Raw genomic sequence first — 19,587 nt, 5'->3', positions numbered from 1 at the left:
CCAGTGGATACGAGCTGGAGGCTGGAGTTGAAAGAATGGTGAAATATTGGGCTGGCAGAAATTGTGAGGGTTAAGACCATCGATGTATTTGAAAATACTTGTTGTGATTTAAGCCTTGGAGAGTGAAACAAGGTTGGCCAAAATGCAAGGTAGTAGTGAAGTTTGGAGGAGGTAACAAGGATGGTATATCAGCAGCAATTGAATTAAGGCATGGCATCGTTTAAGAAACAGTTGGACAGATACATGGATAGGACAGGTTTGGAGGGTTATGGACCAAGCGCAGGCAAGTGGGACTAGGGTAGCTGGGACATTGTTGGGCGGTTTGGGCATGTTAGGCCGAAGGGCCTGTTTCCACACTGTATTACTGTATGTACTCTGTCCTCTGCTTGAATTAATGTGCAATAGCGCCATCTGTTGGACCTTTATTGTGACCTGTCTTTGTCTGCCATGTTTTAATATCAGAAACAATCCTTTCCAATCCTAGTTTGTTACGCTTAAGAAAGCAATGGCTTTTTCACTCGTTTTTCAATGGTAAGAATGTGACAGCACTGGAAAGTCATTAAACTTGAGAGCTGAGATGCTAACAGAGGTCACTCGGCGAACAAGAGGAGGTGCAGCTCAAAGCAAGTGTTAGGCGATTCTCTTTACATGCATGAGTACCCGAGCGGTACATATTCAAGTGATAGAATCCATGGACACTTCCAGCTGTATTAATGCCCTCCGCCGGTTCTTCGCTATCCGTGGTCCAGCAAAACAGCTTAGATCCGACAACGGAACAAATTTCATCGAGGCAAGTAGAGAGCTGAAGATGGACAAGGACTCTAGCGAGCAGACAAGGATCCTGAGGTTACTTTAGCTGATGTTAGTAGTGGCATTTATCGATGCCAGGCGGGGAGTATTCTGTCCTCTGCTTGAATTAATGTGCAATAGCGCCATCTGTCGGACCTTTATTGTGAAATGGCCGTTGCACCCAGGAAGTTGGAAGCAGGAAGTAGTCTCCTGTCTTTGTTTGTCTGCCATGTTTTAGCATCAGAAGCAATCCTTTCCAATCCTAGCTTGTTACGCTTAAGAAAGCAATGGCTTTTTCACTCATTTTTCAATGATAAGAATGTGACAGCACTGGAAAGTCATTAAACTTGAGAGCTGAGATGTTAACTTCCTGACTCGCGTTTCGTTATTCAATCGAGCTTGGCTGGCTGTCAATCTACGTTCTACTGTTAACAAACACGTAGGGAGGCCAGTTACAGTATGACTCTATGACTATTATCTGTTGATGCTGCAAATGGGAGTCATGATGATGATAATGATACCAATAGGTCATCCAAAGCTCAATGGCAATCATTGTTTTGAATTGATCGCTATAATTTTAAAACAAAGATTGCAGCTATTATGTGCACGATATATGGAAAGGCAGTCTCTATTTATGGCATGAACAATGATTTATTTTCCTGACATATTTGGCACCCTCCAGAACTTCTTTGTGATAGATTTGTTTTGCTTCTATTGTATATTGAAATATGGATACTTTGCAAATACTTATTTTCTGTATAAACCTGTGTGGTAGACATTAGTCTTGTAACCCGAGAAGGTGCTAAAATGAAAAAATATGTGTGCTTTTAATATTGTGTAATTCATATTGCTGAATATTGTACCCTTCTTGCTCGATCTATGACAGAAAATAGATTGTCATGAACATTTTTTATTACCTTGCAATTTTCATTTGTGTCCCTTTGGTTGGTAATAAGTATTACTTTCTAATCTTAATTTAAAAATGTGCTTTTATGTGCACTCTGTTGAAAATGTTAGCAAAATAAATTGAAACAGTTCTTTGCATTCCAGAGGCATCTAAATTTTATTTTTGAAGGGTACTTGATAGAATTGCATGTTTACCTCATCACTATCAGAAGTGATTGCCAGCCTTATTCTGCTGTTCAGCAACTGATGATTGATTTGATTGACTTGCAATGCGATGCTTTCATTCTTGATGGAAATGATTCTCAACTGTGCTGCAGAAATATATCTATTTCTTTGTCGCGCTGCAGATAGATACAAGGGTAGGTTCTTCAACCCTCAACCGTGTTCCATTATTCAGTGAGATCATGGCCCTTCTGTATTTTAACCCCAGCCCTCAGTTCAATAATCTCTTATATTCTTTGCTAACAAAAATTGAATGCAATTGTAACATTTCAGTTGACTGCTTTTTAAATTTCCATTTTTTTGAAAGAGAGGAAATTTGAGAAGTAAAGTGGCATGTAGAGGAAACTTCAAGGTATGGTTACTAAAAGACTGCAGGCATTGTTACTGTCAACAGCATTAAAGGAATTATACGCATATGAGCTAAAACCCAAGAATTTGAGAAATGTTGGTTAGAGTGATGGGGGTGCAGGGGAGGGGGGGCGGGGGGGGGGGGGATTGGATCTAACATTATTCACTGAGGTCCAGTGCGTTGTGATAGTGTGACTAGGCATGGATTGAAAAATGAGAGGATAAATTTGAATTTAAAGATCAGTTTAGCTTGTGGTCAGGCAAGGCTGCATTGAGTGATGGCAAAGTGACATTAAAGGATATAGGCCCAGAAGTGAAGAATGAAAGAGCTTTTTCATACATCTAATGAAGAAATGTTGCTGGTGAAGTACAAAAAATCGAGTCACTTGTTATAAACTCCTGAGAAAGCTTTATTAAATACGAAGGAACTTCAAAACAATAGCGGTGTGGCTGAGCTGCATCACACCACGGCCTAACATCCACAATCCAACGGGTTGGTTGAGCTTTTCCACCGCCGTCTCAAGGATGCTTTGAAAGTACGGCTCACGGGTCCGGATTGGGTCTGTTCGGTAATGCCCCTAAGGAAGATCTGGCTACATCCTCTGCTGAATTAGTGTACGGTGCTCCGCTTACGGTTCCAGGTAATTTCATTCCGGCTGCACGGGAGCAGCAGGAGTCGCCCTCCTCTGTGCTGTTGCATCGTCGGGAGCAGGTGGGCAAGCTTTCTCCCGTTCCAACATCCCGGCACGGAGTCGCTTTTTCCTATGTTCCATCTGCCCTCAAGGACTGCCCATATGTGTTCCTGCATCGGGATGCTCAGCAAACGCCGTTGCAACGCCTGTACGAGGGTCCATTCCGGGTGTTGCAGCACGGCATTTCAACTTTTGTGTTGGACGTGGCCGAAAAGCCTGAGACTGTATCAGTGTCATGTGGACATTGGCCAGCCATTGCAGGTGGCTCAGCCTCGTCGTCGGGGGCGTCCGCCGGCTCAGCCCCCGTTTCCCGTGCCTGCCGGATGTACGAATGCGGGTCCTGTGGTTACGAGATCAAGCCGTTGCATTCGTCGCCCTACTCGGTTTTGTTCCTCCGTTTCTGGGTGGAGTCGTGTAGCGCCATCTGATAGTCGGGCCATTGTTTAGTCGAACCCTCGGAAGAAGAGTATGACTGAGGGGCGGGCGTTGGTGATAAGGAGTTAAAAAGGGAGCTTTTGTGTGTGCCTGGCAGAGCTCAGCCACACCGCCATTGTTTTGAAGTTCCTTCGTATTTAATAAAGATTTCTCTGGAGTTTACAATCACTGCGCTTTATTGTGCTTCATTGGTGACCTCGACGTTTTCCAAACTGTGGATTTGGAAAAGCAAGCAGATAAGCAAAATGCAAGCAGATAATAGCCCGCCCGATGCAGTCGGCCCTCTGGCTCAGCAGAACCCTGTTATGGTTAAATTACCTGTGTTTTGGACGCCGCAGCTGTACGTATGGTTTGAGCAGGCCGAGGCTCAATTTCATATTCGGCATATTACTGCTGATGACACAAAATATTATTACATGGTCGGGGCCTTCGATCAGGACACGGCTGTCCATTTTCATTTTCTTCTCCCGCCTCCGGCTGCTGGAAAGTATGATGGCCTTAAGGCGCTCCTTTTGCGCACTTTCGGGCTGTCATCAGCCCTGTTTCCTTTCGGGTTTTTCTGACCCGCTGCAGCTGGTTGAACGTGCCGACGAGCTGTGGGAGGCCAAACAGCTAGGTGCCTTTTCCATTGGTCGGGTGTCGATTTTCGATTTCGGGTTCCACCAAAAGGCCAGTTTCGAGCGACGTGGGTAGAGGTAGGTGGTGCTACTACCACCAATGCTGGGGTTCTGCAGCCCACCAATGCCATCCGCCCTGCTCATATCCGGGAAACGCTGTGGCCCAACAAAACTTCGCGCCCTGCTCGTATCTGGGAAATGCTGCGGCCGGCCGCCGTAGGCTATAAGAACCGCCTCTATGCCTGGGACCGTCATTCGGGATGGCGGTTTCTGGTGGACACGGGTGCAAGAGGTCAGCGTTTTAACCCCAGCGGGAGTTGACACTCGATCAGGTAAGCGGGGGTCCCGCTCTTACCGCAGTTAACGGCATCCCCATCCGTACCTATGGTTTTCGTATGGTCCCGCTTATTTTCGGTTCCTGCCATTTTACATGGACTTTCACTATGGCCGACATGTCCCAGCTGTTGCTGAGCGCCGATTTTCTACAGGCACAATTCCTGTTAGTCGATGTGCGTGGGCAGCGACTTGTACATTCTGGAACTTTGGAACCGGTTTCCCTTCGCCCCGCACCAGTTCCTCTGCCGAGCCTCGACCCGGTTTCCGCTGTTGACAATATATACGCTCAGATATTGGCGGAGTTTCCTGCCGTTCTGACTCCTCAGTTTCAGTCGGGCATTTCAAAAGATGGGGTTTTACATCATATTACTACCACCGGACCGCCACTGCATGCTCGGGCACGCCATTTGCCTCCTGACAAGATTTGCATCGCCAAGGCGGAGTTTCGCCAAATGGAGGAGATGGGGATTGTGCGTCCTTCTGATACCCGTGGGCCTCTCCACTGCACTGGCGGCTGCTCAGCGTGACGAAGATGAGGTGCTCGCCTACTGCACCGCTATTTCTGGTTTGGTTTTGGAGGATGCACGTTTTGGCCCTGCTGGTGTGATGTGTCGACTGGTCAGCAGAGACTCATCCTTCCTGCAGCTTGGCGTCGCCGGGTTTACGATCTGGTTCATGGCTTGGCCCATCCATCCATTTGAGCGACAATTGCTTTGGTGGCGGCCAAGTATGTGTGGCATTGTTTGCGCAAGCAGGTCGGTCACCGGGCGAGAATGTGTACCTTCTAGTCAGACGTCTAAAATCCAGCGTCATGCCAGGGCGTCCATGCAGGGTTTTGCTGTGCCCCAGAAGCCTTTCTAACCATATCCATGTGGATATTGTGGGTCCATTGCCCCGTCCAGAGGGATTACTCATCTGTTCACCACCGTTGATCGTTTCACTCGATGGCCGGAGGCTGTTCCGAACGGCGATACCACTGTTGCTACGTGCACTCATGCCCTCGCCGCTCATTGGATCGCTTGTTTTGGTGTGCCGGTGGAAATCTCATCTGACAGTGGGACACAGTTCACTAAGTTGTGGTCTGCCATGGCTCGGCTGTTGGGGCTCGTTTCTTCCGAGGGTTCGACGAAACAATGGCCCGACTATCAGATGGTGCCACTCTGGCTAAATGTTAGTAATCTCATTAAATCAGAGTGGCTATTTTTCTCCTGGAAGGGCAGTTGAACTATCTTTCGATTCATTATGAGTGTCTAAAATGGCAAAATAAAAAAACTCAGCTTTTTCTGTGGAAAATCTTAAACACTCTTCAAGATCTCCATAATTGAATGATTTTCAGCTCCAGTGAAAACAGCCAACCTTTATTTTAAGATTCATGGTTTGTCATCACTTTGAATATTTGAGGATTTGGAATGAGGGATTAATTTGTTAGTAAATTTCATTGTCCCCCATAACCCACGACAACTTTGGAAAGGTGGTTATCAGACGCCACTTCTAGCTTTCCCTAGAAAATTCAAGACGGGGAAAATATAGGCCTCAACACCTTTAGTGAATGTTCGTGACACTTTAGGTGACTTTTTTTAAAGCCAAATTAGGTGATTTAAACAAGGCCTTGGCTAGGAAGGGGAAGAGTCGGCCGAGCTTCCCACCTCTGAGTAATGAATGCGGTCGGCCTCAAATACAGTGCCCTCCATAATGTTTGGGACAGACTCATCATTTATTTATTTGCGTCTGTACTCCACAATTTGAGATTTGTAATAGAAAAAATCACATGTGGTTAAAGTGCACATTATCAAATTTTTATACAGCTTTATACATTTTGATTTCACCATATAGAAATTACATGTTTTTTATGTGTTTATACATAGTCCCCTCATTTCATGGCACCATAATGGTTGGTACACATGGCTTCACAGTCGTTTAATTGTTCAGGTGTGTTTAATTGCCTCCTTAATGCAAGTATAAGAGAGCTCTCAGCACCTAGTCATTCCTCAAGTTTTTCCATCATTTTTGGAAACTTTTATTGCTATTCATCAACATGAGGATCAAAGTTGTGCCAATGAAAGTCAAAGAAGCCATTATGAGACTGAGAAACACGAAGAAACCTGTTAGAGACATCAGCCAAACATTAGGCTTACCAAAATCAACTGTTGAACATCATTAAGAAGAAAGAGCACTGGTGAGCTTACTAATTGCAAAGGGACTGGCAGGCCAAGGAAGACCTCCACAGCTGATGACAGAAGAATTATCTCTATAATAAAGAAAAATCCCCAAACACCTGTCCGACAGATCAGAAACACTCTTCATGAGTCAGGTGTGGATTTGTCAATGACCACTGTCCGCAGAAGACTTCATGGACAGAAATACAGAGGCTACACAGCAAGATGCAAATCACTGGTTAGCCGCAAAAATAGGATGGCCAGGTTACAGTTTGCCAAGAAGTACTTAAAAGAGCAACCACAGTTCTGGAAAAAGGTCTTGTGGACAGATGAGCCGAAGATTAACTTATATCAGAGTTATGGCAAGAGCAAGGTATGGAAGAAAGAAGGAACTGCCCAAGAACCAAAGCATACCACCTCATCTGTGAAACACGGTGGTGGGGGTGTTATGGTCTGGGCATGTATGGCTGCTGAAGGTACTGGCTCACTTATCTTCATTGATGATACCACTGCTGATGGTAGTAGCATAATGAATTCTGAAGGGTATAGACACATCCTATTTGCTCAAGTTCAAACAAATGCCTCAAAACTCTTTGGCCGGCAGTTCATTCTACAACAAGACAATGATCCCAAACATACTGTTAAAGCACCAAAGGAGTTTTTCAAAGCTAAAAAATTGTCGATTCTTGAGTAGCCAACTGATAGAATAGAATAGAATAGAATAGAATTCCTTTTATTGTTATTCAATCAGACAAGGTTTGAACGAAATTTAATTCCTAGTCATGACATTACAAAAGAAAACCAAGACACACACTTAACACAAACATCCATCACAGTGAATCTTCAAAACCTCCTCATTGTGATGGAAGGCAAAAGTCTTATCTCTTCCCTTTGTTCTTCTCCCGCGGTCCAGCAGTCCAACTGCAGCGTTGAGGCGACTGGGGCTCATTATGTTAAAGCCCCCGGTGGGCGATAGTAAGTCACGCGGCCGTTTAAGCTGTGCGGGACGATGTTAGTCATTTTAACCCCGCGATTCTGGCAGGAGAAGTTGCCGTTGCGGGAGCTCCGAAAAGCGGTCTCCCACCAGGGAGATCCCGATGTTCCTGTCCACCGGGCCTGCGGCCGGAGCCTCCGAAGTCGATTGCAGCCTCGCGCCACCTAAGCTCTCTCCATTCCGAAGTCGGCCTCCTCCGCGATGGCGAGTCCGCAGGCTCAGCGACTGGAGCCCTCAGGTTGGTTCCGGTTGGAGGCCTCCGCCGACTCCACGATGTTAGGCCCAACGACACCAGAGACCCGACAGGGAAAAAGTAGGGTCCCCGTACAGGGAAGAGATTAAACGGTTTCCTCCCCCAACCCCCCCACATATAAACAGTTAAAAAATAATAAAGATTAGAACCAAAAACATACATCTAACGGGACAAACATTTAAAAAAAGACAGACGGACTACAGTCGAGCCGCTGCCGTTAGGCGCCGCCACACTCCGCACTCCATACTCCATGATCTGAACCCAAATGAGCATGCTTTTTATATGCAGAAGTGAAAACTGAAGGGGACTAGCCCCCAAAACAAGCATAAGCTAAAGATGGCTGCAATACAGGCCTGGCAGAGCATCACCAGAGAAGATACCCAGCAACTGGTGATGTCCATGAATCGCAGATTTCAAGCAGTCATTGCATGTAAAGGATATGCAACAAAATACTAAGCATGGCTACTTTCATTTACATGACATTGCTGTGTCCCAAACATTATGGTGCCCTGAAATGAGGGGGCTATGTATAAACACTGCTGTAATTTCTACATGGAGAAACCAAAATGTATAAAAATGGACTTTATTAAAATCTGACAATGTGCACTTTAACCGCATGTGATTTTTTTCTATTACAAATCTCATATTGTGGAGTACAGAGGCAAATAAATAAATGATGGGTCTTTGTCCCAAACATTATGGAGAGCACTGTACATCATTTTGTTTAAGAAGGAACTGCAGATGCTGAAAATTCGAAGGCAGTCAAAAATGCTGGAGAAACTCAGCGGGTGAGGCAGCATTTATGGAGTGAAGGAAATAGGCAACGTTTCGGGTCGAGACCCTTCTTTTGACATCTTACATCATTTGATGGTTTTGATGAGTGTAGGTGTAGCTCAGTCATGATTTTATCTTTATCTATTTTCTTTCCTTGCATTAAATGTTTATGCATTGATACAATGATGGATGTTGATGGTTCTTCAGCACTTCACAAAATAAATTGTATTTTATGATTATCAATGGGCGAATAACCAAGTATGAATAACTTCTCAACCTTATTTTAAGATGAATGCATGAACGAATAGTCACCTTATGGTGGCACCCTTGGTCTATTGGTTCAGTGAAGCTGTATTTGAGCACAAAATAGATGTCTGCAGTATAGACTGTGAAATATAGAAATTAAGAAAACATTTCGAGAAAACATTGTATCATTTTCAAGCATTTTTTTGCATTTACCTATTTTGTAAAATGCCTAGGAAGGATTTTTAATCACAAATTTAATCGCATCTCATTGTCCAAAGTGAAAAGCCACTGAAGCCCTTAACACAAATAACCCAGTAATTTGATTTTGCCGCATCAGTTCAGTGAGGAATAGTTAATTATTTCTCTTTAATGTCCTTTGGAGAAATGCAACAACCAGTTGGATTCTTGGTTTAATATCACAATTTGCAGCATTGGAACTTGCCCATTCAGTCCTTCCTCCTTTTTTGTTTTTATTGCACGTTGCTGTTTGGTAAGGTCAGCATTTATGTCCTGGCAATGCCTGCTCTTGAAAAGATACCCTTGAGTCACTGCACTCTGTGGTGGAAGCATTTCCATTGAACTGTAAAGTGAGTAGTTTGACCCAGAGATAATGTAGGAATATCATATTTCCTTGACTTGGTGCAAACAAAGATGGTTTGTAAGTCGTGTCATTCCTTGCTGCCTTTGATCCTAAGTGGTGGGGATTGTATTTATGAAGTGATGTTGGAAAAGGTAAGATGAATTTGGAGATGGTATACAGTGGTCAGTGAATATTCAGTTTGGTGAACGGAAGACAGTCAAATGAATTGCCTTGTTGTGGAGATTGTTGATGGTTCCTGAGTGTTCGAAAGTGGAGAGCATTCCATTACATACTGAATTTGTGGCTTAGCGATTGGAGAGAGGTTGTGGAAAATCAGAAGGGAATCCCCAGCTACAGGACAGCAGAGGGGGCACAGGTGGTGAAACTGCTGCCTCACACGAGCAGCAGGCTGGATATAATCTGGGCCTCTGCTGCCACTTATGGGGAGCTGCGTGTTCTCCCTGTGATTATGTGAGTTTCCTCGGGTCATCTGATTTGTTACCAAAGGTGCACAGATTGGGAGGCGAATTGAGCACACTAACTTGTTCCTAGTGTGTCAGTGAATGGTAAAATTAGATGTGCGTTGATGGGAATATGGGGAGAACAGAAAAATTAGTGAGTGACAGGATTGCTCTGCGAGCCAGTCTGGACTTAGTGGATTGACGTGGCATTCTTCTGGATCATAGGAAGTAGAGGAACATCAAGTTTCTAACAATTGGCACCACAATATTTATGAGGCACACCTAATATAGTTTCTGATCATTGGCGACACCATGATTTGGAAGGTAAGGGCTTCAACAGTGGTAAAGTCACAGTATTCCAAGGGGAGATGGTTGGACTTTCTTGCTGTGGATGATCATTGGCAGGCATTTGCTCTTCACTAATTTTGTTTGCCATTTACGTGCCGTCCTATTATCTATGACGCAACAGAAGATACTTGTGGCTAAAAGGCTTGCCCTAAAGAATTCCAACAGTACTGTCGTGGAGCTAAGATGATTGATCGCTAACAACCAGAGATATCTTTTGTGGTAGGAATGAATCCAGGTGGTAGAATTCTGCACGGGACTTCAATTTTACTTGGCGGCTACATTCGATCAGATACTGCCCTAATGTTAAGAGGATCATTCCATGAAATCAACCATTTATTATATACTAGACCAAGGGGGACCCATTGGGTCCCGTCCCCTCAACGAGCAGTTGCGGGGGTGGGGGGAAAGGGCAGCCTTCGGCGTCACACACACACTAACCACCCCCTACACACACTAACTATATTAATATTATTCATTCATTCCTTTTACTCCATCCCCCGCCCTATCCACTCAAGCATAACCCCCAACTGCGCAGGCGCGGCTAGAGGGGGGGAATTGGGGAGGGAGGCGGAGGGGGAGGGGGGTAGAAAGGGAGGAGGGGGTAGAGATTGAGGGGTGGGGCGCGGCGTAACAGGGTAGGGTTGGTTCCCGAACGCAATACTCCACCACTCACCCATAGGTCCTCTCTCCACCCCCTCCTACCCTCCTCCCCCATCCCACTCGCTCCCCCCCTCGCCTCACCCCTCCCCACCCTCCCCCCTCCTCCCCACCCTCTCCTCCCCCCCCTCTCACCCCCCCTCCTCCCATCTCCCCCCCTCCTCCCCACTCCCCCACTCCTCTCTCCCCCCACTCCTCCTCTCTCCCCCCCTCCCTCCCCCTCCTCCAGTTTCCTGGCTGCATCAGCACCTCCTCCCTTTCTCTATGATTTTGTACGTAAATACTATTAATGTCTATCACCTTTTAGTTTGTTTGAATATAATCGTTTATTGTTAGGTCGATCTCCATCTGACCTGTATTGCCAACACTTTCTGTTTTAATCTGCAACATTACGTGTTTTGCTTAGATTTTCAATGTAACATTTATATAATTAGATGTTGATTGGCTGTACCAGAAAGGTTCAATTTCAGTTGAGAATATAACTCATCAATTTCATCAAAAAAGCATTGCAGCAATCAGCAGATATTACGGTTTGATTTCTGAACCCAAGTGATGGTCGCTGTATAAATAGTGGATTTCAAAAGCTGTTTAACAAGCATGTGTAGGAAGGAACTGCAGATGCTGCTTTAAACCGACAATAGACACAAAAAGCTGGAGAAGGGTCAGACTGAAGAAGGGTCTCGACCTGAAACCGGAAACGTCATCTATTCCTTTCTCCAGAGATGCTGTCTGACTCGATGAGTAACTCCAGTTCTTTGTGACTATCTTATGTTCAAGTAGTTAGACTTGAAGAAGAATGCATTTCTGATGTAATACACATACATCTGTCAGGCTAAGTTACATAGCTACAAAAGCCTCCTCTCAAATTATTTTAAGTTGATATATTTACTTTTACAGAATATCTTTACCAATCACACACTAGATGTGAATGTACGGTGGCTTGCTGTGTTGTACTTCAAAAATGGAATTGATCGTTACTGGCGACGCATTGCTCCGCAGTAAGTACTTTGCGATTTGGGAATCTTATTGAACTTAAGTTTTATTTGCAGGTTCACGGAACATTGTGGAAATGTCACATTTCCATTTACATGTAGCCCTTTAATGTAGAAAAAAACTGCCAAAGGATTTCAGAGGGATGCTAGCGAACAAAACCTTAACTTTGAAGCACATGAAGCACACGAGGAAACATTGTTGATCAAAGTTTTATGAAACCTAGGGGAGGGGAATTCATTCCAAATGTAGGGCCTTGTCAGTAGATATGTCTGCCAGTGCTAGAGCAATTACGTTTTGAGATAAATAAGGTGGCAAACATTTTGCCAATAATGGAGGTTATCATTTTCTGTCATTTTAAAAATTGATTTCCCGCCTTGTGTTAATTTTGCAGCTGAAGCTTATATTTATATATTGATTTTAAAATGGCAAAATATTCTAAGATGGTTTGTAAGACTACGTTCAAATAAATATTACCACTGTTATGTAAGGAAATGCTGAAACGGGCAACTAAAAGTTGTTGGATAGAGAGAATAAAGAGGCAGTTGAGGGATGGAATTTTATAAGGAAGGGTCTTGGCAGCTAAAATGAGGGCATTGAGATGTACTCCCCTTGCATGCAGTTCAATTTGTTGGACTGCAGTGAACACAATAGAAGGCATTGCTCACTTGTGACAACTGAATCGAACAGCAAAAATTGATAGAATAAGGAAATTACTGAAAAGCATATCTATGATATGGTATCTATGGAAAGACCAACATATATTGCCCTTCCCCCTCTGCCATTGGGAAAGTGGCAGTAGTTGATTTTGCTCCATGCCCCAAAGATCCTCGAGCAATGTTGCCATGATTTTGTCCAAATTATAAATTTGAGTATATCCAAGTCAGAACAGTGTGTGCCTTGAAGCAATGGTACACACCAATTATCTGTTCAATTAGGTTATTCTATCTTGGCTGGATTGATTGACTGCTGTTGCAGATGCACGTAACCAGCTAAATGAGAAGTGGATCTTCATATTTTCACAAATGATCAGGAGGTTCGAGGTAGACATGAGCCATGCAGCACAGGACAAGTGACATGGATATTTGTGCAATTGATCAAGTGAAGTTTCCCGTCAATGGCAAGTCACAGGACATTAATGATGGCAATATAAATAATGGTAATCTCAATGACAATAAAGGGGAATTTCTTTTCCAATTATATATCTGTATTTTTTACATTTTTGCTACTCATCTTTTGACATTCTGTTATCATTCTGACGATCTATATGAATAACTTTTTTACATTTTGAAATCCTTCGAAATCTTTTGTTTTTCAGTAATTTCCTTATTCTATCAATTTTTGCTGTTCGATTCAGTTGTCACAAGTGAGCAATGCCTTCTATTGTGTTCACTGCAGTCCAACAAATTGAACTGCATGCAAGGGGACTACATCTCAATGCCCTCATTTTAGCTGCCAAGACCCTTCCTTATAAAATTCCATCCCTCAACTGCCTCTTTATTCTCTCTATCCAACAACTTTTAGTTGCCCGTTTCAGCATTTCCTTACATAACAGTGGTAATATTTATTTGAACGTAGTCTTACAAACCATCTTAGAATATTTTGCCATTTTAAAATCAATATATAAATATAAGCTTCAGCTGTAAAATTAACACAAGACAGGAAATCAATTTTTAAAATGATAGAAAATGATAACCTCCATTATTGGCAAAATGTTTGCCACCTCATTTATTGATAATTGGGGGAGATTTCAATTGTGTTCTGGATCAATACTTGGATAAATCTTCACAACAAAAGAGATATAATACAAAATCAAAATCCAACGAACTCTTAAATACGTATATAAGAAATACAAATATAACAGACGTATGGAGGATTCGAAACCCATCCGGAAGAAAATACTCCTTCTACTCATCAGTACATAAAACCTATACACGTATTGACTATTTCCTAGTGGACACTAAATTAATACCTTTCACAATTAATCCCAAATACCATAATAGTACTATTTCCGATCATTCCCCGCTAACCTTCTCCTTAAAACTAGAAGGAATGTTTAATAAAAAATTGTTCTGGAGGTTTAATCCTCAAATACTAAATAATCCAGATTGTTGTAAATATTTAAAACAACAGATGGAACTCTTTTTTGAGACCAATGATACCCCAGGTATTTCGCCCTCGTTATTATGGGAATCTTTTAAGGCTTTTATTAGAGTTTCTATCATTTCATATCAAGCATATCAAAACAAAAAAAAATAGGATGGAACAATTGGCCATTAATGAAAGATTTGCCCAATTTTATCAAAATTTATATACATCCAAAACATTGACAGAAAGGAGAAAAATTACAAACTTTCTTGATAACTGTAATACAATACAATACAATTCAATTTATTGTCATTTGGACCCCTTGAGGTCCAAACGAAATGTCGTTTCTGCAGCCATACATTACAAAACAAAAAGACCCGAGACACAACACAGTTTACACAAACATCCATCACATCGTTGTGATGGAAGGCAAAAAAAACTTATCTCTCCACTGCACTCTCCCCCCCATGTCAGAGTCAGAGTCAGAGTCAAAGTCAAAGCCCCGGGCTGGCGATGGCGATTGTCCCGCGGCCATTAAAGCCACGCCGGGTGATGCAAGGTCGCGCACCGGGTCTTGGTGTTAGAGCCCCCGGCGTGCGCCCACAGAGTCCCGCGGCCATTCCAAGCCGCGCGGGGCGGTGCTGTAAGGGCCCGCTCAGGTAATCTTCAACCCCGCAACTCGGGCGGGAGAAGTCGCCGTTGCGGAAGCCCCGAAAAGCGGTCACCCAGCAGGGACCCGCAGGCTCCCGGTGCCGCCGTCCGCCAAACCCGCAGTTGCAGCCTCCGAATCTCCGGGGGTCGAGCCGCAGCCGCGCTCCACCACAGCTCCACCCGCTCCGGACTCGGCCAGCCCCGTGACGGTGAGTAGTCGGCAGCTCCGCAGCTGGAACCCCAGGTCGTTCCTGTTGGAGGCCGCTCCACGTTGCAGCCCCAACGACAACGGAGACCCGACAAAGAAAAGGTCGGGTCTCCCGTGCAGGGGAAAGATTTTAAAGTTACCCCCTCCCCCCCACACCACCCCCACCCCCCCACACACATACCCAAACAAAAGAAATAACAAAGACTACATAAAAACGAGATAAAAAATAATAAATCACAGACGGACTGCAGAGGCTGCTGCTGAAGAGAGTCGCACCGAAATTCTTCCAACGCTTAATCCGCTGGAATGAGATGAATTAGGAGCACAGATTTCAATTAAAGAAATGGAAGAGACAATCAATTCATTGAAGAACGGCAAAACACCAGGACCAGACGGGTTTAGTAACGAATTTTATAAAAGATTTTACGAGGTAATTTCCCCGCGTTTATACAACCTTTATACATACGCATTTAAAGAACAGACATTACCACAAACACTAGCTGAATCAACTATCACACTTATACCCAAAAAATATGAAGATCTGGAAGTCCCAGGATCATACAGAGCAATCGCCCTGTTAAATACAGATCAGAAAATATTAGCGAAAACTTTGGCAAGAAGATTAAATACGTTAATAAATTAATACACTCGGATCAAACAGGGTTTATACCCGAGACATTTGTTTAATAATTTGAGATGCCTTTTCAACATAATGTACTCACACAGAACTATAAAAGAAGACTTATCAATTATTTCATTAGATGCAGAAAAAGCATTTGATCAAGTAGAATGGAAATATCTTTTTACAGTATTGCAAAAATTCCAGTTGGGAGAAAATGTTATCTCATGGATAAAACTGTTATATGATAAGCCGGCTGCCAGAATACTGGCTAACCATATACTCTCACCTAAATTCCAGTTATCCAGGGGCAATAGACAGGGATGTGCATTATCACTCCTGTTATTTGCCCTTGCGATTGAACCTCTAGCTGAAAGTATAAGAGTACATCCGAACATTCACGGCTATAATTCTAAATCAATAATAAAATATCATACTCCTTCGTATCTTGTATAAAATTCCATAAATTTCGGAAAGAAATCTTTGAAATCTTCTCAAAACTATTTAAAATAAAACTTGACCCTAACACAGAATTGATTATTTTTGGAACAATGGAAGCCTGCTCTAAGCTAACTTCATTTCAAAAATGTTTCCTCAACTATGGATTGATAACAGCAAAAAAACTTATACTCAAATTTTGGGAAAATTCACTGACCCCAACGCTTAAAATGTGGATCACAAACATGTCTGAAATGTTACATCTGGAAGATATGAGATTCGTTCTAGCAGGAAAATCAGAACAATTCTTAAAGATATGGTCTCCCTTCATCGATCTATTACAAGTATAATATGGTGCAACATAATTCTGGTAATTAACCGTTTCAGAACTGGGTGAGGGGTGTGGAAAGACATGAAGTAGGTATATCCCTTTTCTTTTCTGTTCTGTTTTGTTTCTTCCTTTTTTTTTCTATTTTCTCGCTTTCTTTTTATCTTAATATATTTCCTTTTTTTTGTTTTTTTTGCTCTTCCTTTTTGGGCTTCCTTCCTTCTCTTTTTTTCTATATCTCTTTGGGCTCTTTCTCTCCATCTATGCACAAATTACCAATTGCTAACTTTTGGGGCCTACACATCACTACTTTCCTTAATCTCTTCTTCTTTCTTCTTTTCTTGTGTCTATTAGTTTTATATTGTTAAATTTAAAACAAGAAGTTGTACACGAAATGTATTATGTTATATTCCATGGTTTATACAACTGTACATTGCTTCTAATAAAAAATAAATAAATAAATAAAATATCATTATATGCAGATGATGTATTAATATATATATCACCAATTCCCAAGTTAGCATTCCAAATATATTAAATCTTATAGAGGATTGCGGCTCCTTTTCAGGATATAGAATAAACTGGAACAAAAGTGAAATGATGTCAATAAAACCTCAAGAACCGACACACCTTCTAAAATTCCCTTTCAGAATAGCTACGGAAAAAATTCAAAAATCTGGGTGTTCAGGTAACCAGAAAATATACCTCTCTATTCAACTCTCCTTTACTTACTAAATTAAACGCTCTTATTCAATTCTGGAAAACACTTCCGATGTCTCTAATAGGCAGAATAAATGCTATAAAGATGATCTTCCTCCCACTAATCCTGTATTTATTCCAATCAATACTGATATATCTTCCTAATTTTTTTTTCAAAAAACTTGATTCTCTGTTTACAAACTTTATCTGGGATTATAAAACACATAGAATTCATAAACGGCATCTATGTAAACCCAAAGAAACTGGTGGATTGGCTCTCCCCCACTTCTTATACTATTACTGGGCAACGAATATTAAAAATGTAATCTACTGGCTGGACAATACAGGCCAACAGGTAGATTGGTAAATAATGGAGAGAGAGGATTGTTCGCCTTTTAATATAGGCGCGATTCTTCTCTCCGATAAATTTGAAGAACACATTATATGATAAAAATCCGATTATTTACAGCACTCTACAAATCTGGAGACGTGAAATCAACCTTTAAACTAAGATATTTATCTCCTTGCCAATAACCCTTTGTTCAAGCCATCTATTATAGATAAAACGTTTACATATTGGGAAAGATTAGGAATCAAAAATCTCGGAGATCTTTCTGAGATAGGAACTCTTCTCTCATTTCAAGAATTACAGTCGAAATATCTCCTGAAAGGTAATCAATAGTTCAGATACCTTCAAATTCGAGACTATCTGAAAACATATACCCAAGACTACCAAACTTTGCTGCCAGATATACTAGACGAATATATGAATAGAAATTCAGAGTCAAACAACTTAACATCATATTTGTATAACACCCTTCTAAATATAGAAATCCCATCGTCAGAAGCAATTAGAAGAGACTGGGAAGAGGAACTAGGCCTAAAAATTCCAAAAGATAGATGGGAAGAAAACCGTTTATATATACACAATTGGTCGATTAACGTTAGACATGCGCTAAATCAATCTAAAATACTGCATAGACTCTACTACTCAAAGTCTAAACTGAATAAGATCTTTCCAAATGTATTTGTGACAAATGTCTCCTTCAGGAAGCAACATTCCTTCGCCTCTTGCATAAAATTACATAATTTTTAGAGAGGTATTTTTGAAATTCTCTCAAAAACACTAAAAACAAAATTGGACACGGAATTGATTATTCCAGGCACGTCGGAAGCCTGCTCTGAGCTATCAATATTTAGTTTCCTTCATTATGGTCTGATAACGGTGAAAAAATTAATACTCAAATTTTGGAAACATACATCTGTCCCTACTCTTAAAATGTGGATTACAAACATTTCTGAGATGCTACATCTTGAAAATATTAGGCTTGTCTTAGCAGAAAAACCAGAGCATTTTTCGAAGACATGGACACCTTTCATTGATTTATTACAAGGATAGTATGGTGCAACATATTTTGGAGTTAAATTTAATTACGGGTTGGGTGATGAGTGGGGAGGGATGCGAGGCAGGTATATCATCACTTTTTTTTCCTTCCTTTTTGTCTTTTTATTTCTCTATTCCTTCCTTATTTCTTTTACTTACTCACTCTTTGGCTACACCACTTTGGCAGTCTAGGGGTTCTATCCTTGCACATTCCACTTTTTCTCTCTCTTGCTTTTCCTCTATTCTTTTCTCTTAACTATAGCTAAAAATCAAAATTGAAGCTGTACAATAACTGTTTTATGTCACATGCCGCTGCTGATATTTTTGTACACTTGCTTCTAATAAATAAAAAATAAATAAAAAAGAATAACATAGGGGTAGGCTATCAGGTTCCTGATGACTTCCAGGGAAGTAATCTCTTTAGGCTCACTTCCCTTTACCTCTGTAACTTATTCTCTGGGACACATGCCCATCAATTCCCCTTTGATTATTTTTGGCGTTAACTTATTCTAAGTTGTAATTTATAGTGGCCTACTAGCACATTTTTAGGGTGTGTAATTATACAAAAGCACCCAGAGGAAACTTGATCACAGTCAACATCTAAAGTCGAGATAGAGCCCAGGTGTATGGAGTTGTGAGAAAGCAGTAATAACGACTGGGCCACCATGCCACCTTATGCAGACTGACTGCCACCCTTGCCCAAAAAAATGATACCTGCATTCAAAACCAATATTGCAGATGCTGGAAATTTGAAATAAAAACAGTAAATGATGATAATAAATTAAGCAGCATTTGTTGAGAAAGAAACCCTTGTTCAAGCAGTTGTTTAAGCTGTAGTAATACATTGAATATACAAACTCAGAATTAGGGAAGTAGTCCTTTTGCCCCTTCCAATCAATGTGGTTCCCCATAAGAACCAAGTTGGTAATCTCACTCGCTTCCCACTCCCTGTAGCCCTGAGATTATTTTTCTTTCACATATTGAGGAACTCCTCTTTGAAAGTTCCCTTTGAAAGCTATAATGCAATGCATCTCCACCACCCGACCATGCCTTGCATGTAAGATACTAACCACTCAATGCTTTGGTCCTTTTGCCAGCCATCTTGCTCTCGGCTCTTCAGCTCATGGTATGAATCTGTCTACTTTCTGTGTACACTGTTCGTTAGTTTGAGTATCTTTATCACAGAACCTTTCACCCTTCTCTGGGGGGATCCAATCCTTTTCTCTAGTCCTCACTCAAATCAAGTCTCCCATTCTTGGAAACATTTCTGTAAACCATTCCTGAACCACCTTTGAGGCCTTCAGGCCATTCTCAAATGCTGCATCCATGTGTACATCCTGCCAAAATTAAAAAAATAGAATACTACAG

At 41.9% G+C, this 19,587-nt stretch overlaps 1 protein-coding gene across 1 annotated transcript in view; it reads left to right on the top strand.

Moving 5' to 3' along the window:
• ipo11 (importin 11) overlaps positions 1 to 19,587 on the top strand; it is a 345,030-nt gene that overhangs the window by 28,371 nt on the left and 297,072 nt on the right. The window contains 1 exon segment of the mRNA XM_033029972.1: positions 11,712 to 11,812. Coding sequence (XP_032885863.1) covers positions 11,712 to 11,812 — 101 coding nt within the window.

This window comes from Amblyraja radiata, chromosome 1 (assembly GCF_010909765.2).
Source record: "Amblyraja radiata isolate CabotCenter1 chromosome 1, sAmbRad1.1.pri, whole genome shotgun sequence".
Classification (NCBI taxonomy): Eukaryota; Metazoa; Chordata; class Chondrichthyes; order Rajiformes; family Rajidae; genus Amblyraja; species Amblyraja radiata.
The sequence above is the reverse complement of the archived record's forward strand: the minus strand, read 5'-3'. Positions and strand labels throughout refer to the sequence as shown.